Below are 25,016 nucleotides of genomic sequence, written 5' to 3' on the forward strand. Positions count from 1 at the left end.
CATTTCAAGGTGGGCAAACTAAACTTTCAGTCACAAAACTAATCTGCATTGCAACTAATTCACTGGGGAAAAAACAATAGAAAATCTACCCTGGTTTTGGGTAGTTTCCACCAAACTAGTGATATAGTTATTTCTGGGGTAGTGTTGCCCCAGAAATAACAATTCCCGCAAAGTCAAGTGGCTCCTGCATAAGGAAAGGCCAAGAGCCACAGGAGGAATTTTAAGCTTTCCATTCAGTGCACCCTGAAGCCTACAGACTTTGGGTATCTCTTGGTGATAAAGAAAAGATTCAGCAGATATTTTATCTGTCCTCTTCCCACATCTGCACCAAACTCCAGGGCTCTGCTCTCCCTCAGCTGCTGATAAACACAAAATAAAATCTGAGACTGGTGCCCACCTCTCCAATGACCACCAGGCACAGAATTTGTATTTTCAGGCTCCACAAATGCCAAGGACTCAGTAAGGCTGAAAACAACTTTACCTTCATTATCCATACTGGTACTTAAAATACATGGATAACTGGCCTCCTTGATTAGCACTGGGAGCTTTCTCATGTGATAAATACATACAAAACACAGTAGAGGTAGTGAATTATTATTATTTCTATTCCCATTTCCATTTTGGCTGTGAGGGGGCTGGCAGGCAGCAGGACCCCACGTTCAGCACAGTGCAGTTGTACTTTACCATCCTCCTCTTCACTTGCGGCTCCAAATTCCCCCATACAATTTTGTGGTTCTCAGCACAGCTCATCCTGGCACCACTCCCCTGCCCTGCAGCATCAGCCTCTGAATTCAGGCAGTGTCAGTGACCAGCAGAAGATGTCTGGGGGGATGGCACAGGGGGAGGCAGTCAGAGAAATAATGGTGGGAAGGCTGCTCAGACACCTGAAGGACTCAGGTGTGTGGGGAGGTGGAGGCTGTGCTGAAACTGCATCTCTGGAGGGGATTCTGCAGGGCACAGTGAGCCCCAAAACAGGGAGGGCAGGGAGCTGCTGCAGCCAGTGCAGAGGAGGCACGGAGATGCTGCCAGGGCTGGAGCCCCTCTGCTCTGGAGCCAGCCTGGCACAGCTGGGGCTGCTCCCCTGCACAAGAGAAGGCTGCAGGGACACCTGAGAGCCCCTGCCAGGGCCTGCAGGGGCTCCAGGAGAGCTGCCCAGGCACTGGGGACAAGGCCTGCAGGGACAGCACACAGGCCATGGCTGCACTGCCACAGGGCAGGCACACATTTTGGGATGTTGGGCAGGAATTGGTGGCTGGGAGGGTGGGCAGGCCCTGGCCCAGGGTGCCCAGAGCAGCTGTGGCTGCCCCTGGATCCCTGGCAGTGCCCAAGGCCAGGCTGGATGGGGCTCGGAGCAGCCTGGGACAGTGGAAGGTGTCCCTGTGGAAGGGGGTGAAATCAGAAGATCTTTAAGGTCCTTTCCAAACTGTCCTGGCATTCTGTGATGGGCAGCAGCCACTTGTCACTGGCACCTGCACATCCCCTGGCACCAAGGCTGCAGGGAGAAGTGTTGGTCCTGTCCTGGTCTGAGACAAAAGGAAGATTTTGCAGACAGGAAATCACTTTAACATTCTACATGTGCAAAGTTAAATGTGTTACAGCAAGAAACAGTGCTGAATTTCAGCAACTGTAACCTAGCATTTACGGATTTAATTTGTAGATGTGTCAAACAGCAGCATATTTGATGGAAGTGGAAGAAAAAAACCCCAACAAATCGATATTGTTTAAATAATACACTCTATTTTATTTAATCTTAAAATAGTTTAACCTTTATGCTACAGACTTGTTTCAAAAAACAGAAGGTCTCATCTTGCACCAAAAATATATATATTTTTATATATATATATATATAACACTCTGTTTTATTATTATTTCTCTCCAAAGACCATTAAATACTAGATGGAAAATGAGAACTAAATAGTGAGTGTCGAGAAGAATCGAATTTTATTTTTAACTAGAGCCGCACATTTTGAACATTTGTATTCTGAGCAATGATTTGTCTTCACTATAGAAGATTCCAAGCTCACACTCCAGCAATTCAGGAAAACTGCTAAACCCTGAAGGGCTCGAGCCAATGCACACCGAGGTCGATGGGCAGCCCCACACCGACCCCAGTGGGTTCTGGTCCAGGCCCCAAGTGCATTGGTTCACAGCCATACAATGGCTAACTTTTCTCTTTCCTGCTGAGAAGAGCAAAAAACCACCCAGGCATGGTTTTGCCCTTGGGAAAAAAAAAAAACCCAGAAGTTAAAAAAATAAAATTAAAAAGGAATAAAAATAAAAAAGAAACAAAACCAAACTATTTCCTACCTATATCCAGTGATTGCTTTTTTCAGATCACTAGCCTTGAAATTTGTTAAGAGAAAATACATAGTGTTTTAAATAAAAGAAAACCTGCATCAGATTACCATACATGAGCTGTTTAAACAAACACAGTGCACAACTGGAGGAAGTTTGGTTAGGAAGCAGAGTTGTTTTTATGTACACGTGGAAGTCACATCATATACAAACTGAAAAACAAAGATAGTTTGCATTTTTTCACGGAAGGACTGCAAACGGGGTCCCTGCAGCTTTCTTCACAACCACTCTTCAGGAGACTCTGTGAAACGGGAAGAAGCAGCCACAGGAGGAGGCTGTTCCAAAGTTACCTTTACAGCAGGAGTGTGAGCCCACAGCTGATGGAAAGACGAGGAGAAAGGATGGGCAGAGCAGCACGGGGCCCTTCCCTGCTGCGGGGCCAACAGGATCCATCCACGCTCCCCTCCCACCTCCCACAGAAAGGAATTGGTCACTAAAAACACCACAGGTATTTCTCTGGCCATGCAAGACACTTATGTTCAATGTTCTAGAAAGCTGGAAGTGGGAATATCAATCCTTACCTAGCTGTGCTGTAAAGTGCAGCATGAATTGTTCTGCTTGTGGAAGAAACAGATGTTTGTTACTAACCATACCCCCCTGCTGGGCTGTTTTGCCTTTATGTGACAACACAGGCAACTCTGTTTTAATTTTTTATTTTGCCCACATTAAGGGAAGCCAAATAACTTTTGAAAACCAGCAACCCAAAAGGAAAGCAGAACTTTCCATGTCCTGACCACCCTTGTTCAGCTTTAAATATTAAAAAATCTAATGGCAGAGCTGTACAAAATTCCCAACAGAAACATCTGGAATATGAAGGAATGTTTCAATTGCACAGTAGACATTTAAAGGGAATAATATCATCTTGTTAAAGTCTAATCTTTGGTTTTTGCCTTGGGAAAGGCTCAAAATGACAGATGAGGGGCAGGAATTTCCATGTACACCACAGAAACTGCAGCCCGCTAAAGTGAGTTGTTCCACTGATTTTGGTGAATATTCTGGTAGAATGTGTTTCCTGAATCTTGGCATTTCCAAACCTAGCATGAGAGGCATAATTGAAAGCCAGGGAAATGGTGCAGGTTACTAATTTAACCAAAAACAAGTTAAAAACCACAACCTTAGTTTCTGACCCTGATCCTGCAACATCTTTCAGGACAGAGTTTTAAGCACTTGAGTGGCCCCAGAAATTCCAGGAACAGGTCCCAGCTGAACACCCCTTTGCCAGGCTGGAGCTTTGGAATTTGCTTGGGATTTGTTTTTTATTTTCTGAGATGGTGAATAACACACACAAGCAGCAGTAGAGATGGGGACTGTGAGTAAAACATTTAATTCCTCTCCTTCATCTACTCCAGGCAAAACTCAGATAGAGGTAAAAAAGTTCAGCTATAATTAAAAAGGAGAGGGATGCCGGGCCTTTTTATTACCTTTTCCTGTGCTTTTGCAACGTTCAGCTGTTCCTAAGTCACTACTATTACTATTTTAGCCATTCCAAGCTGTGGGAATTGACCAGTGAAACACAGTAGTCAAGTGGACAGAAGACTCAGCACTGAAGAGTATAAACTATAAATTACATTGAAAATAAAAATGTTTTAATTAAAAGCTGTTCAGTGCATTTGTTACGGGCCATTTGCATTAAAGACAATCCCTCCTGCTGATAACATAACCAAATCAGCTTGGGTAAAAATACTCCTGGCCCAAATTTTGGAAGTGTTGAATACCCCCCCAAGTTCCGCTGAAATCAGTGAGGACACAGCATTTCTCAAAATCACTGATGCTCACACAGCAACACACTAGCTTCTACTAACAAACTCAAGATACTGATAAATTAAAAAAGTCCTGGAGCTGGGGGTGGGGAGGCTGGGAGGACGTAAGTTTGCACGCAGTTATCTCGTTAGGTACAACGCACACGTTAGTAACTGCAGGTGTGTTTTAAATTTGGTGCTGTTAATTCCGGCAGGAATCCCCTTCGGAGAAGGCAAAACCATTTGAAGTGATACTGAAAATCAGACTATGTTCCCGTGGAGGTGGAGAAACGCCGTGGGTTTGGGTGTCACGGTGCCAAGGACGGGGCCTCTGCAGGGGATGGTTTCACCTCTGAAATTCTGTGCCAGGGAGGGGAGGGCAGAGCACAGTGACAGCAGGTCGGGGGGCACGGCCTCACAGGAGGTATTTGCGCCTGGTGTCCTCGTCCAGAGTGAGGTCCACCACTTCTGGGGGCGAGGACCAGTTCTGCTGGGGAGCCACTGCTGTCCATGGCTGCGCGGGCTGGGCGCTCCCGAAGGGCGAGCCGCGCTTCCAGGAGGACACGCTCTGGATCACCCCTCCCCGGGGATGCACGCACCTGCAGCGAGGAGAGGGACACACACAGCGTCAGCCACATCCCCTGCTCCAGGGTTTTATTGTTTTACAGTTAGCACTTCCCTCTCCAGACTGGGTTCTCCACTTGTAGAGTCCGTGGTATCTCAAACGCCCAGTGAAAAAAGCTAAATTTAAATTTGGGGATTAAATTTTCCAAAGGAATGCCAGTCCTCCTCCTTAAAGATCCTTAATGGATCCCAAGGATCTTGAGGAAGCCTGCCCCACCATGTGTAGTACCATACACAGTTTCCTGATGCAGCTTTACCCATTGGACTTTCTAAAAAGAGAAAAATCTGAAGTGAGGCTGCCTAAGAGGAAATGAAAAGCTATACTGCAATATTAAATCACAGCCATATTAAAACAAGGAGGTAATGATACTTTCATTACAATAATTGCAACAGAGATCTTGCTAATTATGTTATTACAGTCGTTATGTCTGACTTTTTTTTGTTTTGGTCTTTTTAACTGAAAATTACAAACATGCTAGGAAATGCTCACTGACAACAGCTCAGCCCCACTTCAGCAAAACATTTAAGCTTTAAGTGATTGCAGCCAATGAGACTGAAAGGTGTATTTGAAGATAAGGCTCCAGTGCCCTGCTGAAGCACGATACACAGGTACCTTTCACACAGCATTTTTACATATTACATCCACAGTAGATACATGACAAATGAAGCCCAGGTTAAGAGCAATTAAAAAAAATAAATGCAAAGTGAAAGGTAGAATAATTTTGTGCATGATGAAGTGATGACAGGAATTTATTAGAGGCTTTAGGATGATCACTCCATTTCCAGCTGTAAATCCTGCACAGCCACTAATAAAACCTGATACCTAGTGCTCCAAAAATTGTTTTGCTCTTGTAAGCACTGGTAGTGGCTGTAGCTCCTTCTGGCTGCATGGATAAACACGAGGTGCTCTGGCTGCTGGGGTAACCTTTTCCCATTTCTTTGTGAAGGCACGTGTATTTCAGGAACTCCAATTTCCTGCACTGATCAAATATCCCTGACATTTACATTTTATTTATTCCAATTTAAGTCCGTGCTATTTATTTTCTCAAAACTACTTAGGTTATGCTCAGCTCTCTTGGTTCTGGTTGGAGTTTCATGAAATGGAATGAAAAATCTCATTCTCTGAGCTGTAACTTCTCTGAATATAAATGTCTCATTGCCTTCTCAGATACGCTGCTTAGGTTTAGATGTGATGTTCAGAATGGCTCTTTTATTACTTCTTCTGTCATAAAAACACATACTTAAAGTATATATCTACAAGGAATTAGCATTAAGACTCTGGAAGTCTAACAAATGTATGGGATTTCTTTCTTTTAAAGCTTTCTTTTAAAGAGAAGTATTTTTAAGTTTAACTGGCAAGAAAAGCTTGTAGGCAGAGCAAATTAAATATGATGTTTGGTCTCAGGGACTGTGGTGCACCATTCTGAGAATAGTCCTCAGTGTTTAGGCAAAGCTAAGACTAACTTTTTTACCTGAGGATTATGAAAACAAGCCATAAATTATCTCACAAAAAAAAGATACCCCTGAAAAATAAAAGTGTTTGTCCTCAAACTAGTCCCACAAGCAGCCAACAGTAAAACATTGAGTCAAACATGAGCTCAGAACATGTTTCCAATCTACAGCTAAGGGAAGATACCAAGTAAAGGCAATAAAAATCCCCAAAAAACTCCTGGGAAAAAAACTAGAGGAAAACTGGTTTATATGCATGCATGATTAAAAAAAAATTCTACTAGTGAAATATTTAACAAACTGAAAAATATGATTTGGTGACCTAAGTAAATGCCAAGGAATATCCCAATGATGAGAAACAGCACCAATTCACTCGGAATCAGCACTACAAACAATGGACAAACTCCAAAAGGGTGTCACAACTCACACCTGCCCAACAATGACATGGAATAGGGAGCATGATGAAAACCAGGATCCAAAAACCACACTAACTAAGCATGCAGACAATACTGATCATAAACCTAACTTTTGTTCAAATGACAACCCTGCCAGAAGCCCATCAACACTTCATAACTGCAAGCCTAGACCTGCAAGAGAAATAAAACTCTAAATAGGATTCAAACAACTGAAATGTGTGAGTGAGTACTCAAGGGAGGCAGTAAACACTGGTCTGCAGGAGATGGGTACAGGAACAAAAGAAAGCACAGAACAGTGCTTTTAGTCTGATTTGCTGAAATTATTTAGTTTATATCTACTAAAACTCTGCATTTAGCTCATGTTCCCATTCCCACAGAGAGTGAGTATTGTCGAGGCAGCAGCATGGAAAGCTTTCAAAGAGGGGACAGAAGCACAAGGGTCCTGTGTGCAGTGCTGCACAGATTTACAGCAGCCTGTGCTAGAGGGTGAATCCACACCCCTCACCATCAGCACAAAGCCCTGGATTCTGCTGCATAAACAGCCAGGAGAGCTGCTTCCCAAGGAACCACCATCTTCCTAAAGAGTTGGCCATGCAAAGACTTTCTCACTGTTCTAAAAGCTAAGATTAAATCCCCTTTCTGGATCTGAAATTTCCTTTTTTCCCACATCCAACAGCACTGGGCTGTGCCCACATTAACCATGAAGTTTCCTGCCTGGGAAAGTGGGTCCTGAACACTTTCTTTCTTCTTTCCTCAAGAACAATACAGTGAAGGGACAAGGAACTCTTCCATGTTCCTCACACCCCTTTTCTGCCTCCAAGCAACCACTAGGCAGCAGAAAATTTTGGAATGAGCTTGTCTATGTACTGTTTTGACTCAGTTTTATTCCACCAAATTCACACTATACACTATTAGAAAATGTCAGTTTTGTTTAACTGTTTCATAATATTTTAAGCCAAGGAAAGACCACAGTCTAAAAATTAAGAGCAACATTAAAAAAAAAAAACCTACCAAGAAGAACAGCTATACAGGTTTCTGACTGAGAGAGAAACCTCTGGCACCCTTACCTTCATCTACTTTGACCTCTCTTGAATCTTGAAATAAACCCAAGATTTAAAATTATCTGATTTTTAACCTAAAGGGGATATCTTATTACATTAGCCATTGAAAAAAATAAAGCATTTTTACCCATTAATTAAATAAAGTGAAAGCTGATTTTAAAAAACCTTAATATTTTGAAAATAAATAAGAATCCACATAAAGATTTTCAATTAGTTATTTGTATCTTCATGTATTCCTTTAAAATCTGAATTTCTGATGTGTGTACACTTAGTATCTCAATATTTGGTATTTTTATACCACACATCTTTAGCCAGTTAATGTTTGATATTGAAACACAACTTTAATCTGAATAACTATCAAGTTGGTCACTTTCTAAAGAAAAACACATTCTGACACCACCATGACCAGCAAAACAGAAAACAAACCCCAACATTTGCTGCCTTTTGGGCATCACTCATGGATGGGTAACTAGAGAAGTGAAGTTCTTTCTTTATTGATCTTGGTAATACAGACATTGTGATAAAATGAAAGTAATATTAGAGCAAGAAAAAATAATTCATACCTGGCATGTTCCTGAACTCCAACAATCTCTACTTCACTATCAGAAGAGGCAATGTTAATTTCTTCATTGGCCTGGGCATTGCCACAAGAGGTTTTGTCACCTGCAAGGAAGCCTGGATCCAAACGACCTAGAGACAGGGAAAATGGGAATACAGACTGTGTTTAACAGCTTACATGACTCAGAAATCAGCTGGAAAAGGAGTTTCACAACCTAACAAAAAACCAAAACAATACTAAGATTAGAAAATCTCATTAGAACAAGTTTTTTAACTCACAATTCATGGCCTGATACAGGAAAACCACTGGATTTAGCCAGTGTCAGTAGCTCTGGTGATGGTGCTGTCACACAAATGTGAACAAAGCCTGATTGTGGCACCAAGAACAACCAGAATTTCAGCTGAAATGTTATGACAGTGATAGGAGTCTCTAAACCTCCTTAAAATTAAGAAACAAAACAATCTAAGCAAATACAATGATAATATAGGAAAAAAAGCCTATAGGCAGGACAGAAACATCCCACACATCAAGGAAAATTGATTTAATTTCTTTAAATAAAAAACTAGGGGAAACTGGTCAGCAAAAAACACAGCAAACCCATCAGTTTCTAATGTGTCAGTGCTGCTTCACACATCTGCTCTAACATTATTACTAATACTTGAAAAGAAAAAGTGGTTTACTTAAGTCCCATATGCAGTAGGGCTGTTTTTTCATTACAGTTCCTCAATGATATCCAGTTTGTCAGTCAGTCAAACCACAAGCCCTCTCTAAATACTCACAGCAAGTGTGGCACATCTTTGCCTTTTCTGCCAAGTGCTGCTAAGAAGGTTCTTCACCCCAATTAGTGAATGTGTTGAGTCATACAGGATAATACTTACATGGGAAACACAAAGCAGCCAAAATTATTATTTCTCCCACAGAAAATAGATTTCTTGAAAAATCAGTTAATTAAAAGATATAACTCCTACTCTTTTTTTTTTCCCCAGAAAAAGAGAAAATTATTAATTCCACTGTCTCTATCATTAGCCTGAGGGATGCTGGGCAGCCTTGAAGCAGCTGATACTACCTACTTCTGAAAAACCACTTGGTCAGCTGTATTACACAGGGGAAGAGTAATTTGTTGAGCAGGAAATTTGAGAGTAGGTGAATATTTTATGTGTATCTAGTTTGAGTGGACACCTCCTCAAAGATGAGAGGAGGAGGAGAAGCAATAATGATCCACAGGATTTCAAAGGTGTGTGAACAAGCAGAACTGATTATAACCCCAGGGACATTAAAAGGAAACAGAAGAAATTAAACTTGAAACAAGTGCCAGGGAAGCTTTCTAATGACTGCTTTAAGCATGTGGGAAAGATGCAAGCAAAGAGAATCATAGAATGGTTTGAGCTGAAAGGGACCTTAAAGCTCATCCAGTGCCACCCCTGTCATGGCAGGGACACCTTCCACTGTCCCAGGCTGCTCCAAGCCCCATCCAGCCTGGCCTTGGGCACTGCCAGGGATCCAGGGGCAGCCACAGCTGCTCTGGGCACCCTGGGCCAGGGCCTGCCCACCCTCCCAGCCACCAATTCCTGCCCAACATCCCAAAATGTGTGCCTGCCCTCTGGCAGTGCAGCCATGGCCTGTGTGCTGTCCCTGCAGGCCTTGTCCCCAGTTCCTCTCCAGCTCTTGTGTAGGAGCAGAGACCTTGCTGTATGTTCTAGTTTTGGAAAGCCAAGACCCTTGGTGATTGGATCAGGGTTAGCAAGGGAAGGAAACACGTGTGGTATCAGGTACTGAAGGAGGAATTTCCACATCACAAGACAAAAAATATTGGTCAGCTGAACTTAAAACAAATTAATAGCCCAGACAGTTTCTTCCCAGCACTGCAGTTGAGCTGAACATTTATTGGCAAACATCATTGACTGCCAGAAAGCCCAAAAATGGCTCATGGGTATTTCTTTAAGTGGCTGGGAAGACTGTGAAACATGAAATGAAAGTGCTTAGAGGCTTTAATGCACTTGCCAGGGGCTTCACATTGCCAGAGAGCAGGGTTGGATCAGACACTGGGGAGAAATTCTTCCCCATGAGGGTGGGCAGGCCCTGGCACAGGGTGCCCAGAGAAGCTGTGGCTGCCCCAGGATCTCTGGAAGTGTCCAAGGATGGAGCTTGGAGCAACCTGGGATAGTGGAAGATGTCCCTGCCCATGGCAGGGGATGGAATGGCATGGCCATAATATCATATAATATAATAAAATACCTATTAATACAATATCTATTGTTTTGTTGCCTAACCACCCTTCATTATCTTATCAGGGTAATGTCTGGCAAAGGAGCAAAGCAGACCAGCTTCTAAATAGCCCCAAAAAGTATCCCCAAAGGTATAAACTGGAGTCCTAAAAGCTTCCACATATTACCATAGCTTTAAGTTCAGAGAACAAAAAGATAATTAGCAGTAGCAAAACCATGATTAGCAGAGTAAATACTGCAAGAGTAGCTGAGTGTTAATCAGGATTATAGCACAGACAGACAGATTTACACCTCTGGCCATACAGACTTCATGCCTAATAACATGCCCACGCAGTGAATTTCTTTGCATGAACATTAGGATGACGCCCAAAGTGATGTTTTGTTTGCCCTACGCCACCAGAGCTTGCAAAAGAGCCCCAAATATTTGCCCATGCACAAAGATGTGATAGTGTAATAAGATTTTTCACTTTGATAGAGCTCCTTATGTGGCTATTTTTCCATGGGAACACATTCTTTAAAGTCTGCTAAACAACATGCTGGCTGAAGATTACACTTGTGAACCAGATGCAAGATTTGAAAATTCTGCTTTCCCAATGTGCAACCCTAGACCTGGCAGGAAAAGGCCAGCACTGGCAAAGGTGCAGTCAGATGTGTGCTGAGGCTGCAGGGTAAGGTGAATGCAGGAGCAAACAGAGATTCATCCTTTCAGCTGCTGACATAGCCATAGCACCAGGACCAAATCCATATGAACTTTCCCAGGGATGAAGAAGTCTCTTGATGTTTCCAGTTTTCTTTTACCTGCAAGCTCCCTTGGATATATGTGGAGGAAAGAAAAAGAAAATCCTACCTGCCCTGCAGCATTTTAAGAGAAAAGTGGAAGAAAGCTTGGTAAGAAACATTACTTTTTATTTCCTTATATTCATGTGGTGTAGTTAACCATTAGTGCTATGTAATACAGGTGATTTCAGCTGTTCTAATTGTTTAATAAATCCCTTAATAAAGGACTGGGATTGCTAGGGGTCACATATCTATCAGTCAGCTGCTGTCCTGCAAAAAATACCAGTGAGCTTGGAAAACAAAGGCAAGCTTCAAAAAGGCTGGAACAACATCCAGCCATGGACCACAGTGAAAATAATGCACAGAGATTCTCATACTCAAATTGTGCACTTGTAGACTCCATAGTAATGGAGCATCTCTTTACAAAGCACCACCTAATTTTGTTTCTTTAAGCCTTAGAGACAGTGACAAGCAGCTCAGAGCCACCACAACCCTCCGCACGTGGGTGTCCTGTGGCAGGAGTCCTAAGGGAAACAGCACAAAACACAAACCTGCTGTGCTCCACCAGGAAAGACTTATGTGTCTAATGCAGCCTGAAATCCCAACGTGGGAGGTAAGAAAAGGAGTGGAAGGGAAGGAAAACATTGGCAAAAAAAGCTGCGGGATGAAGCTGATAGAATATGATCCCTGATAACATCCAAAACACTGTCCAATTTTCTAAGGGGTATTGGAAATGCAGATGGAATATGGGAAGAATTAATGTTTGTATTTTAAAGAGACAAACCAAAAAAAAAAAAAAAAAGACATACACAGGCAATCCCAGTCCTGAAAATGAGATTAGGACCGGTTGACTATCTTTTGGCATGGGTTGTCATAATCAATCATTCAGTAACAAGATTAGATCACTTTCATTTTAAAAAAACCCACCACCAAAACCCCAGATCTAAGTTCTCTGTAGTAATTAGAAGGAAAAGGAGAAGAAGAAAAGCAGTTAAGAAAATTAATGTCAAAAATATATTGCGGGAATATTTGTCAATTTTTATCACTTGTATTTTGGAGTAAATGCCTGACCTTTTTAATAAACACCTGTCCTGTTCTCTCACAAAATCCACATAGGGAGCTTTTACAGCTGTATAAACTATAAAAACACTGAAAGCAAGAAAGGGAGCCCCACCAACTGCAACGCAGGCACAAATGCCAGAGAATTGAAACAAACCTGCATCAGCACTCATTTCATTCAGCAGCCCTCTGGTTCTCCAGGCAGATCCTGAGTCTTGATTTCCTAAAGAATTATTGTGCTCTTGAACTACTGCAGCCGCCAATAGATTGTCCACATTTACCACTTCTGGGTCTGAGTTTGTGTCTGATATATCATAGTGAGCCACAACAGGGGGTCCATCTGCAGGGGAGAAAAGCAACACGGGTTAGAAACCAGCACAGAATGAAAGACACCTCAAAAAGTACAAATAATTTGTTTAAGGATTAATGCAACATCCTACATGAAGCTCTTAAAGTTACATGGTGGTAAATTGTAGGAGTTATTGAACTTCAGTTAATGAAATTAACATAGCCTGAGATTACAGAGACATTTTGACCTTTGCATACACAGAAAACAGAAGTGTCAGAAACACACGTTTATCAGAGTATCAGTTATTTGTGCACTGTCTTTTACATTAACACATAAACATCTCCGTATCTGACAATGTTACATTTACAATGTTTAAAGGATAAAACCTCCAGTTTAAAATAAAATAAAAAAAAAATTACAGGACATTAAATTGGGCAGACAAGATATTTATCTAAAGAATTTTACAGAAGTCAAGTGACAGCTTACATTATCATAGGGTTGATTGAATGAAACTAACTTCTTCATAAAACTGATCCAGTGACAATGAATTTAACATTAGGCACCTTTCTTTTCATAACATTCACCTGTCAAGAGCAGGGGCATTTTTCAAAATTGCAATGTTTTTTGGTGGTATTTGTTTTGTTGGGTTTTTTTTTAAGATCGAAAATAACAAGAAACAAAATTATATTGTGCAGTGATAAATATGCTTTTCATTCAGCATGACTGTCACATGAATTTTTGGCCACCATAATGAAGGAGAAAGAGGGAGATATAACTGCTTACGTGATACTGAAATCTGTCCTTGAAGAATAGCAAAACACTATTTTTGATCTGTTTTGTTAGGACCAACTAAATTCTTTGTGATGAATGAAAATAACTTAAAACTGGAAAGCATGCTAGAAACAGGATCAGGAAAAAACCAGGCAAATTCAAGACAAAGATTGATGTGGAAGCAGAGAGAATGGGTAAATAATGCAATTCTGAGAGGATGTGAGTGTTTTAGCTCAAAAGCCTTGCCCCATCTGCAGCTCACTGACTGACTCAGCATGGATGAAAGTGGTTGGAGCTCCCCCTCCCCAAATGAGAGGATCAAAATTTGCTTTGGACCAAGGCTTCATCCACACAAATGAGCACGAGACACAAACACAGGCTGGGCCAAAGCTCAGCATCTTTGCAATTCTTTAACTCCAAGGAGGTTCTTGGAGTTCTGCAGCTGAGCATCTGCAGGACCTTTTGTTATGGGTGTGATACATGGAGGGTACAACTTGTATGGGATAATATAAAATAATCATAAACTAAGAATGTGTTCAGGAAGACAGGACTTTCAGAGTTACAAAATGACTAATGAAATATTTTGACGTGATAAAGAATAAAATGAAAAGCCTTAGGAAAAACTGGTTTCTTTTCAGAGTTTTGAGTGGCTGTTGAAGACAGAAAGAACAGGATGAACTAGAAGTTTCAAATTTATTTCGCTGAAAAGCTGTTCTTCTGAGGTTTTTAGAGCAAATTTTGGTTTTGGGGGCTTTTGGAGGGGGTGTTTTTTAGTAACTTGGTGCCTGAAATAAAACTCAACTGACTATTTTCAGAAACCCCTACTTTGTGATTAGCAACACAGTTCATCAGAGAGTGACATTTTGCTTAAGTCGTACTAAAGATCAGTTTTGCAACAAGGTATGAAGAAATTCGCAAAATATTTCGGCTCAGACCTGCCTCCAAAACAACAATTCCATGAAACAATGTTACATTACAAACTTAAAACAGACCCAACAAAAATAAATGAGTAGTTAAATGCCAATGTATTAAAGACCAAACTGTTCGCAACATGAAACACTGATGATTATGACTGGAACAGAATTTCTGATAATTAACTGGAAGGCAATCTTTGTCTTTTTAAAAGGCAATTACAAAATAATGGAATACTGAGTTCAGAATTAAGCTGGCTGATGTTCAGTTAATTATTTGTGACAGCTGATGATTAAATTACATGCAGAAGTTAGGGCTGGACTGAATCATGGGAGGCATGTTTTCTTTCAGTCTTATCATCAGAGTTCAGCGTGAACATATATAATGTGAGCTGTAAAAATAAACAGTCGAGTGCAGAAGATACGAGGGTCAAGTACAATATTGACTATTTGACCATTTTTTCAACAGGTTATCTAAGATTTCAGGAGCTTGGGACTGTTCCTTCAGGCCTTTGTTTCTCTCGCTTCTGACTCAGACCTCCAAAAGCAGAAGCGAAATTTGCTTTTTAGATAGACGTGTCTACACAAGTAAAAGTGTATTTGGACAAAAGGCACCAATAGTCTCAAGTCAAAATTGTACCACTCCTACATGTATAATCATGCAAAAATGTATAATAAATGTATATACATGCAGAGTGATATTCTCATCACCTACCCATAGAAATAACTTGTGTGAAAGTCTTCATCAGTAGGAAATACAAGCATAAACTTGTTATCTGTAGCTCCACTCTTGTATCTTCCACACTTCCAAAGAGCACACCTTATAACTTAGCTTAAATTCAGTATACATCAAACAGACAAAAATATTTTCAATATAATTTACACACTGTAATTATATTTGTCAGGGTAATAGCCACCAATTTAACAATCTGGAAAAAAGAACCCCAAACAAGCTGCCTATTTACAAAGCAATCACAGCAGAACTATTTTTGCATTTCTCAGCCTTGCCTTTCAGGATCAGATCTGGAAATTTGGAAATGCCCCCAACAGCAGGTTTATCCACACCTATCACCAGTAGATGACTAACAAAGCCAAGATAATGGCCACCAAACTGCAACAAATCCTCAGATTCCCCATATTTACAAAAAAAAAAAAAAGCATAAATGCTCACGTGTTAAAAAAAGAAAAGTCAACAAAAACCACACAAAACCAAACAATGAAGAAGTCACAGGCAACAACAACCAGATGGAAGTTGCAGTTGAAGGCATATTGAAAAAAATCTTATAAAAGTCCTCTGTTCCCAAAAGCTGTTTCCTTTTCAGTGCTGCATGGAAGGGACAGGAGTGGTTAAATCTGGAAATAAATACTTCCCTAGCCAAGTACGTGATCATCCAGTGATGTGATGCAAAGTGAATGTATGGTACCAAGCAATAATGACAATTGGCTTCAGCTAGGAAATAAAGTGAAAAAATGCTTTCAGGTTGAAAAAGTAAAAAGGATTAACTACAACCACAGGTGTAATTCATCATCTTTTCTTTATAATAGAGACACTGTACATAATTACTGACCCTAAAAGGATTTCAAAAGATTAAAAAACAGACATCAAGACAAACCATGCCAGAACCAAGACTTAATGTAGAACAGTCAGGAGGTTCCCTGGTCAGTAATTTAAACTATCTACTTTAGGAAAATTACATCTTTTGAGAACCCAAGGTAGCTGGAAGAAGTACATTTCCCTGGTGACAAGCATTAATTCATTTCTAAAGCAATAAATGCTTGAAAAAGGCAAGGCTGAAAGTTAATAAGTACCAGCAGCAAAATACAGCTGTTGACATTTAATGGTATAAGGGGGGAGGGAAAGCCTGCTTTCTTTTTCTCTTCCCCAAAGAATTCAGAGGCAGAGGTCATCACGGGGACAGCATTTCCAAGTGTCCAACTCTCCCTTAATTTAAACAGCTCATCACAACTAATTCCACTCAGAACAACTGAATCAGAAGTCATATGCACAAAAATCCAGGTCTACACATACCAATTCCCATTCTTAACTTGCAACACAGAAAATTAAATCACTTCTCATCTGCTACCTGCTCCCCTGCTTTTCTTAGAGCCACATCTCAACACTCAGCAGCCTAACCCGTGCTGTAAGATCCACACTCCCGTTATCCCTTACTTCATTATAATGGCAGCACAAGCAAAAAGGGGAACTCAAGCATAAAATTTCAGCTGTAGGTTAAAAGCAGCCATTCCACAAGAAGCACTGTCCCTTTGCACGGGCTGTTTATCATTGCAGAGGAAACACAAGATATCAGCTGGCAGAACCTGAGTGGGGAATTAAGTCCTTGAAATTTGTGGAGACAGGCTGAGAGCTGCGGGTGTTTGGACTCCAGGGACACCTGAGAGCCCCTGCCAGGGCCTGCAGGGGCTCCAGGAGAGCTGCCCAGGCACTGGGGACAAGGCCTGCAGGGACAGCACACAGGCCATGGCTGCACTGCCACAGGGCAGGCACACATTTTGGGATGTTGGGCAGGAATTGGTGGCTGGGAGGGTGGGCAGGCCCTGGCCCAGGGTGCCCAGAGCAGCTGTGGCTGCCCCTGGATCCCTGGCAGTGCCCAAGGACGGGGCTTGAAGCCACCTGGGATAGTGGAAGGTGTCCCTGCCCATGGCAGGGGATGGAACGGGATGAGCCTTAAGGTCTCTTTCCACCCAAACCATTCTATGATTACAAATCATTATTTCTCTTCACCTTTCTTACATTTGCTGAGCAGATCTGATCATCTAAACTACTTCCCACTGCAGCCAGAGAGAGGAAGTTCAGAGTCAGATAAGCTCAGCCTGGAAATTGCAGCTTGGAGCATCAAGAACACCGTCTCCCCTCCTTCCCCAGAAAACAGAAAAAGCTTAGACACCACCTCAGCCCAAGCACCTCAATTTTACAGTGCTCAAGTTCCACAAGAAGAATTCCAGCCTCAGGATGGGATTTAAAATTTGCTACATTTCCTCTGAAAGTAGAGGAAAAAAGACAGAAATCTCCAGAGGACTATCCCAATTAAAATAAATCCAAAATTAAAAGCCTAATTTTGGTGGTCTGAGCTGCCCTCTGGAGCCATGTGTCCCTGCAAGGAAGAGACACAGAATCGTATTTACGTGTGAATATCACCCCAAGTTTTAACACACACAGACCAGTACAGTAATAAAAGCAACAATAATTACAGCACTTTGTTCTTACAAAAAGCTCTCCATTAGTGCATCCCAGAGAACTCCGAGGTGGTTATTAACCTCCTTTGTCCACGAGGGAAACTGAGGCAGGCAGCAGCCTGCAGCTTGCTCAAGGCTAAGGAGCAGAGGAGCTCAACCCAGCTGAAAACAACGTTTCCCTCCAATTACTGGGCTATTTTTAACTGCTGAATGTTTGAGGAGTTTGGAAGCAGTGCTCAGGAATGCTTTTGGGAAAGGTGCAAGTGCTAAAAAGGCTACAGAGCCCTGGGAGACACAGCCTCTGCCAGCCTCACCCCCACCTGTGAGGTGTGATCTCAGCCTCACTACTCTATGTGAATTTATTTCTGTGGAACAAATGAGAATAATGAGATGTTTCAAAACAATGAAAGACCTAACAATGCCCTCTTTTACATTGGCTGCTTAAATTTAAGAGATAACTCCCATTTACTTACAGATTACACAAAACATAAAATGGACTTTATTGCCTATATAAATTTTAAGGTCAGGTGAGCACAACTGAAATAATATACTGATTCACAAAACTACAGGGTGAAGTCTTTTTGTTTCAGATAAGCAATAGAAACCTGGTACTAATTACAACATGACCCAGACCTTCCATTTCAAAACTATGTGCAGCTCAAATGGCACAAAGTACCTGAACTGTCAAACAATTCCCAAAGGGGAGTGGGAGCTGGAGATTTGTGCTTTTTTGTGTTGTTTAGCAACATGAAAAACTTCATTGCTATTTAGGTTTATTTATTTATTCCAGGTTAGAGTAGTTACATTTCAAAATATACAGGGTTAAGCAAATAATACATTGTAAATACAATAAAAAACAATAGCAGTGTAACAACATTCTCTCAAAAATCATAAAGTGAACTTTATCAGTGAATCCACTTTCCTGACACTTTCCTTTGTTTCACACAGTAAAGCTTTTCTGTTTGGTATTTCTTTAAACCATAATGATAAAATAAAATCAAAACAGCATGATCAAATTATTATCTGTTCTCAGACTGGATACTTTTTTTTATAGCACAAGAAAAGAAATCCCAAAAATTCAAGTCTTGCTGAACAACATTCATACTTTCAGGCTTTTTGATGACTGGATGGAAAATATCTTGGATTTAATTTAGCAAATTATGACTGAAGATAACAAAGCACTTTTCACTGAGCGTTAAGCAAAGGCACATGGAATATGGCTATGGATTGAGAATACTGGAAAGTGGAATTCACTTTGTATCTCATTACAGGAGTTATTTTCTGTGATGCTGCCTAACAATGCAATAATTATGGTAGCAGGCATATCAACCAGGTCTCTTCCCCAGTTTTACTTAGAGAAGTGTCTCAGGAGGGTTTTGGAAACCATCACATCCTTACATAACCATGATGGTTAACAGAAGTAAATAATTCCCTGTTTTAACACAACTTCCATTAGGAAAAGACACAAAACATGCACCCCTGCAGAAAACATCACACTTTCCCCAGCACAAACTGCACCTTTCCATGGAAGGGCTGATACAGTCTGATGGCCCAGACTAATCCCCTGCTCCATCGCTCTGCACTTGAAATCCTGCTAATAAGCCTGTTTTTCCATGTGCCTTCATTTTGCTGACCTAACACCAAGAGACTAATGAAATTTGTGAGAAATACCAACTTCTGGCTTCATCTTTTGCAAGGTACTGTCCATCTCTATCAATCAGCCTGATTATTTTGGCTTCTACAGCACAAATCACACAGTGCATTTGTTCTAACACATGTAACTGCAGTGGTCACAGTGCAGACCCCCATTGTTTTAAAAACATTTATACCCAACTGGCCTGAATTACACACCCCACCAGGCAAAGGCTCGCCCCAAGGTCAGCTGGATTCTCTGGACAAAAAAACGCAAAGTAAATTCAATTTTTAATGAGATTAAATGCCAGCCCCATTAAAACCAGTAGAAAATTTCTACTACTATCAATGGGGCTAAAGTTTAATTTCTTAATGCCCTTGAAATATGATTTATAAATTTATCCACATACAGCAGGTGGATACAGAAAGAGATAAAATATATTAAAAGAGAAAACTGTTATAATAAACATGTTCCAATTTGTAACATAACTGCCAAATATAATCCCGTTTCATTGAAGTTAAGATTGGTTTTTCAGTCTTTAACCTAGCAGCTCAGATAAAATAACCGAACAATCCTGCACAAACACTAAAAGACACTATGCTTAAAAAAATAGATGTGTATTTCTGCCTGAATTATTTCGTCCTAGTACTGTTAAAAATGACACTGAAAGTTTCACATTTTGACTCTTTTTTTCCCTGCACTGTTATTTTTGCAATAGAAAATCTGAAAAAAGTTTCATTGCCTTGAGTTTATGTTGTATGTTAATTTTTTTTTCCCTAAATAAAACCTGACCATTCAGATATTTATCCCTAAAGACCTTCCTCACCAAACCCCACTGAAAGGAGCATGAATGCCTTGGGAAGAACCTGCAGGCAAGCCTGCAAAAACACTGCATGCTGAAGCCCCTGGACTTCCAGGAACTCCTAAAAAGGGACTGATCCTAGAAGGAAATCCTTTTACTGCAATGTCAGTTTGACATTTAGTGAAATTTAAACTGAGCCCTTATATAAAGGCTTACTTCTTGTGCACTTGCACAAAAAAACATAAAACCAAAACCACTGTGTTTCACCTGCTGCTAAATTCCAACTCCAGGGTTGTGCAGGTGCTCCACTGCTCCCAGGCTGGAACAGCTGCCATATTAAAAACACATAATTCAATATTTAAAGTGATAATATAGGAGCCTGAACCAGAGGAGCTGTGGCTGCCCCACCCCTGGCAGGATGGGGCTTGGAGCAGCCTGGGACAGCGGAATGTGTCCCTGCCCATGGCAGGGGTGGCACTGGATGAGCTTTAAGGTCCCTTCCAACCCAAACCATTCCATGATTCTGTGAACAGGCCAGTTAGGTTTAAACTGGCACAACCATCCCTGGAATTACACCAGTCTACACCAGCTCACCTGACTAGATGCATCTGACCTTTTCAAGCTATAATGTGGGTCCAACACCATAAGCAAAATTCCTTAAAGGAACTAAAATGTTTCTTCACACCATTCTGAAGTATAAATCCTGGGGCAATTAGAGAAACACTAAATTATCTGTGGTTCTCGATGTCTCTTGAAAACTCCTACTGATTTCTCCCCTACTTGTTAAATGTGGTGGTTTTGAAGTACTTTGATGAGATGTCAGCATAAACATACATTCAAAATGTAACTCAGGGTTGAAAAGTAGATGAGCTTTCTTCCAATAGTCCTAAAGTAGTCTTAGATAAGTCAGACTGTTTCCATGAGATACAGAATGGGTAAGATAAAAATTTATGTTAAAATTTCATCTGAAGAAATTTTAACTCCCTGAGGGTTTCTAGTCGAAGCCCTTTGAAAATAAGAGCTTATAATGGAAATCATGACAAACTCAAATGCAGCCATGCCATAAAAATATAGTGAAAATATTCCCAGGAGGCGAAAAATATAAAATCTGAAACTATGTGTTGGGAACCTGTTTTCTCAAAAAGATGCCAAAGAGTGTCACACACGGTTAAAACACAGACTCATCACTAGTATTGGTATCTGGAGGTTGGTTCCTTCAGGGCTCTGCACCTCCTGGATTCAGAATACAGAGCAAGAGGAAAAATGCTCCTGTTTATGGGCAAATCCTACACCGGGCAGGCAATGCTACACCTGAACTACAGAAAGGTGGGGCTCCCCTCTCATTTTCAGACCAAAAACACTTCCCCATGTGGAAAACCTGCTCATGGAGCAGTACCCAGCTGTGCACATCAGCACACTTTCATTTCAAAGGAGAGGGTTTGTGTCACACCCAAAGATTTGGCTCTGGTTTGAGCCAAGTGGAAAGAGTGAGGAAACATTATTTACCATTTACAAAACAATTTACAGTCACTGACCTTGCACAAGTGTTTTTAGCCTTCAACTAGGTAGCTTTGTGGGGAAATTAAGTTAAAGTTATACCTAATAGGAACTATTCCCTCAGTCTTCTGGAAGCCTTGAGATAATTTTATCCTAGAAAGAGTACAGCTTTAAAGTCTGTACGTTCAACTTCTGTCATTCTCTGCTTGTTCTTTTGTGTTCACAGCTGTTTGCATTGAAAATAAGTTAGCAGCGATGGAAAAAATAAAATGTTTAAATATTTGCCTCCAGTAATCAAACACAAATTTTTATCTATTCATACACTGAATTATTTCACTTTTTTTTCTTTTTTTTTTCTTTTTTAAGGTCTATCTGACCAACACATTGAAAATTTGCAGAAATTTCACTGGCTACATATGTAATTAAGTTATTATCTGTTTATGAGATTCATATATAAAGGTGTTTCAGTCTGAGACACAAATAAGTTCAACTGAACTCCTTACAATTTGTTCTGAAATACCTAATTGTTCCATTTATACTATTTTACAAAAAATACTATGGGCATGCTTACAGACATACACACTAAAATAAACCAGTCACTGCAAAAAGCTGCTTCTGCATGCACGGGAAGATTTGTAAAGTTGTCATGCTTTAAAATATTCTGCTCTTTTTATCTTTATAAAGAGATTTATATATATATATATATATATATACAATCTTATATATTTTATATATATATATATAATCTATGAACACCAGAAGGATCCATTTTGGTGGGGGTTGTTTTATCAGCCAATACTCTTCCCTGAAATATCTTTTTTAACAGATAAGGATAAGGTTTTAAATTGCAGTCAAACATAGAACAACTTGTTTAACTTCTACCTGAAATGCACACAATTTCAGACAAGGGAGTTTACTAACCAGTTCATATCAAAATCTTTGTATCAAAACGCATGAAGGTGATCTGAAAAGACTTTATTCCAGTAATTAAAAATTATCTCCTGCATAGTCTTTCACACAGATACTCTGAAAATAACACAGGTCTTTAACCTATTTTTTTTAATGAAGGCATCATATATTTTTTTTAAAAGTCAGTCTAGGACAAGAATAATGTTAAAATACCAGGGTAGATATTATGCTGATAACAAAAAGTATTTCTTGAGTTCCTGTTACAGGTTTGATCCAAACTGTCACAGAAATTGATGGAAAAACTCCCAATGACTTCAGGGAGGGTAAAAAAACCTGACCTACAGAAGATACTGTGGTTACTCCCAACAGGAGGAAAAGAAAGTAAACTAAAATAATTAGGGAAGAAATGACTGTGGTTTAAAAAGCAGAGTAACTGAGCTAAAGGGGACCTAAGTATTTTCGTTACTTAAACTGCATGCTTTCATTTTCCATTGTAAAAATTTTGATTTCATTTTCATTAGAAACATCTATCAAGTTCTACCTGATTAAAAATATACATTTTTTGGTAGCTACAGAGAAGTCACTTCCCATGAAGGAAGGCCTTATTGGAGAGGTGACCCAAAAATCCCTGTGTGTAGCAATAACACTAAGAATTAAATATTTCTAATACATAGTTTAAATTAATCCTATTTTAAACACCACAGTTTCAAGCCTGCCTATTCAGGACAACTATTAGTACAAAAAAAAGAACCCACAAAACAGTAAATTTTTTGCCTTACTTAAATGGACCTGATGCTGTGGCATTCCCCATCACAAGTAAAGAATGATTTCAGTGGTGCTCAGGCGTGGTCTGGTCTGACCCAGGCCAGCAGCTATCAGACCACCACGGTGCTCACTTATCAAGCCTTCCTTTACATTCCTGTGCCAAGGCTCAACCCATCCCCTGATGGTTGCTTATCTGAGGGCAGACAGGATTGTTTTTATTCCAGCGTGAAGGATGTGGCTGGGCTGCATTTACAGGAGGAAGCAGGAGCTGCTCTGCGTGCACAGGTTGGGGTGACTCATCTCACCCCACAGTTATCTCTTAGGGACTGCTGATAAGCCAGGGCAGGGACAGCTCATGGGAGAGAAAGACACTGCCTGGAGGCATCCTCGGTGAGGCTTATCTCTTCCCACTGAGACCCAGGGAAGAGCAGAGCACCTGGAATTGGTGGAGATGACCTGCACCCAAATGGAGCACAGAGAGACTCCTGTGTGTGTGTGCACACAGGGTAAGGCAGCAGCCTCCATAAATATTCCAGGTGCAACACAGCAGTGACACAGATAAAAACCCTGGACAGGGACTGAGCTGCTGAATGGGAGACAAAAAGGAATTAAATCTGCTGTGCACGCTTGTTATAGACAGCTAAATTTTTAGGGTAAGCTTATTTACTCATTCTGCCTACAAATGAAGAAGTTAACGTGTGGCATGGTCAAGCTGCAAAACTTGAGAGTAAACAGTCAAGGAAATGTCATGGGCCTGTATCTAGTCTGCATCTCTAGGGTGCATTATCTCTTTAAATATAAAACTTGTTTCCTTATATAAATGTTTTAACATGCAAAAAAGGGCATCTGGATGAATACCCTGAATGCTCCTATTGTAGCAAACACAGCCCTGCTGCTTTTGGGGTATCTAGACATGGACTCTAAGTTATATTTTCCCAAGTTTGGTGATGAAAGCTTAGGGTGGATCCCCACATACACCTTTAAAGGTGTTTTTTGTATGTGTGTACTGGCACATGCAGGTGGGTGTACTGTGATTTTTTTTAACTACATATATTCACTATAAATTAAGAAAAACAAACAATATCATGGTAATAAAACCCAAAAAAGAAAACAAAACAAACACATACAAAGAGAAAAGCAAACCTCGTTTTTAGCAGAATCCAAAATAACACCAAGCTTGCAAAATCAGATTTTTTTTTTAATTTTTTTTTTTTTAAAAGTTTATGATTTATTCAGATCAGGCTCTGCCACATTCCCATTCTCTGGGAAGAGAGGTGGAAAGTTGTTATTAAAAGTCACTGGAAACTCTAGGGCGGCATCGGCATTTTGATAGCCCGCGTACGAGTTAAACGGCTGCTGAGGAAGGGCTTGGCTATCAGGCATCTGCACAAAAGCCCCTGACTGCGTGGTAGGGGGGATTCTTTGGCCAACTAGTTGGATTTTAGGTTCCCTGGGCTCCAGTTGCTGCTTGCTTTCTTCGTCCGTGTCAAGATGGGTTAGCTTTTCTATCCACATGCGGAATTTCTCCTCTGTCTGCCTCTGCATCTCGGCAAAGCAGTTCATGGCCTCTTCCAGGACATTGCCTATGCAGTTCCTATCCCACACGGTGCCCCTGTCAAGCAATCCTGGAATTTCCCTGGTCGCTCCTCCAGATCCCCCAGCACGACTGAAGCCAGCTTTAAAGACATTGAGGCCATTTGATAAGACATCGTTAAGTAAGAACATAATACTGTTTATTAAGGCATGTTAACTGAGGAAAACAACTTTTCTAATTCTGCCCCTTGGATATGACAACAGGAGAGGAATTAGCATATATTAACCAACAGTATTACTCTTATAATAAAATTTTACACCCACTGAGGTTATAATAAAAATTCTGGCATTAAAAATATTTCACTCTCAAAGTCCCAGACAATTCTGTCACAAAGGTCTCTTTTTTACCAAATTACTCCAGTTCCTTTGCAATTTGTTTTGAATTCA

At 40.6% G+C, this 25,016-nt stretch overlaps 1 protein-coding gene across 4 annotated transcripts in view; it reads right to left on the reverse strand.

Annotated features, from left to right (window-relative positions):
• Nucleotides 1–1,715: 1,715 nt before the first annotated feature.
• The window catches only part of ARK2N (arkadia (RNF111) N-terminal like PKA signaling regulator 2N), a 44,444-nt gene continuing 21,143 nt past the window's right edge, over nucleotides 1,716–25,016 (reverse strand). For 3 of the 4 annotated variants that reach the window (XM_064402718.1, XM_064402716.1, XM_064402715.1), the window contains exons 3-5: nucleotides 12,422–12,604; nucleotides 8,208–8,334; nucleotides 1,716–4,693 (exon numbers count right to left, since the gene is read on the reverse strand). In XM_064402718.1, coding sequence (XP_064258788.1) covers nucleotides 4,510–4,693; nucleotides 8,208–8,334; nucleotides 12,422–12,604 — 494 coding nt within the window. In that variant the 3' untranslated portion in view covers nucleotides 1,716–4,509. Of the gene's footprint in view, nucleotides 4,694–8,207; nucleotides 8,335–12,421; nucleotides 12,605–18,190; nucleotides 24,713–25,016 lie in introns of those variants that run through there. The other variant, XM_064402717.1, reaches the window with a different exon arrangement.

This window comes from Passer domesticus, chromosome Z, assembly GCF_036417665.1.
Source record: "Passer domesticus isolate bPasDom1 chromosome Z, bPasDom1.hap1, whole genome shotgun sequence".
NCBI classification, from domain to species: domain Eukaryota; kingdom Metazoa; phylum Chordata; class Aves; order Passeriformes; family Passeridae; genus Passer; species Passer domesticus.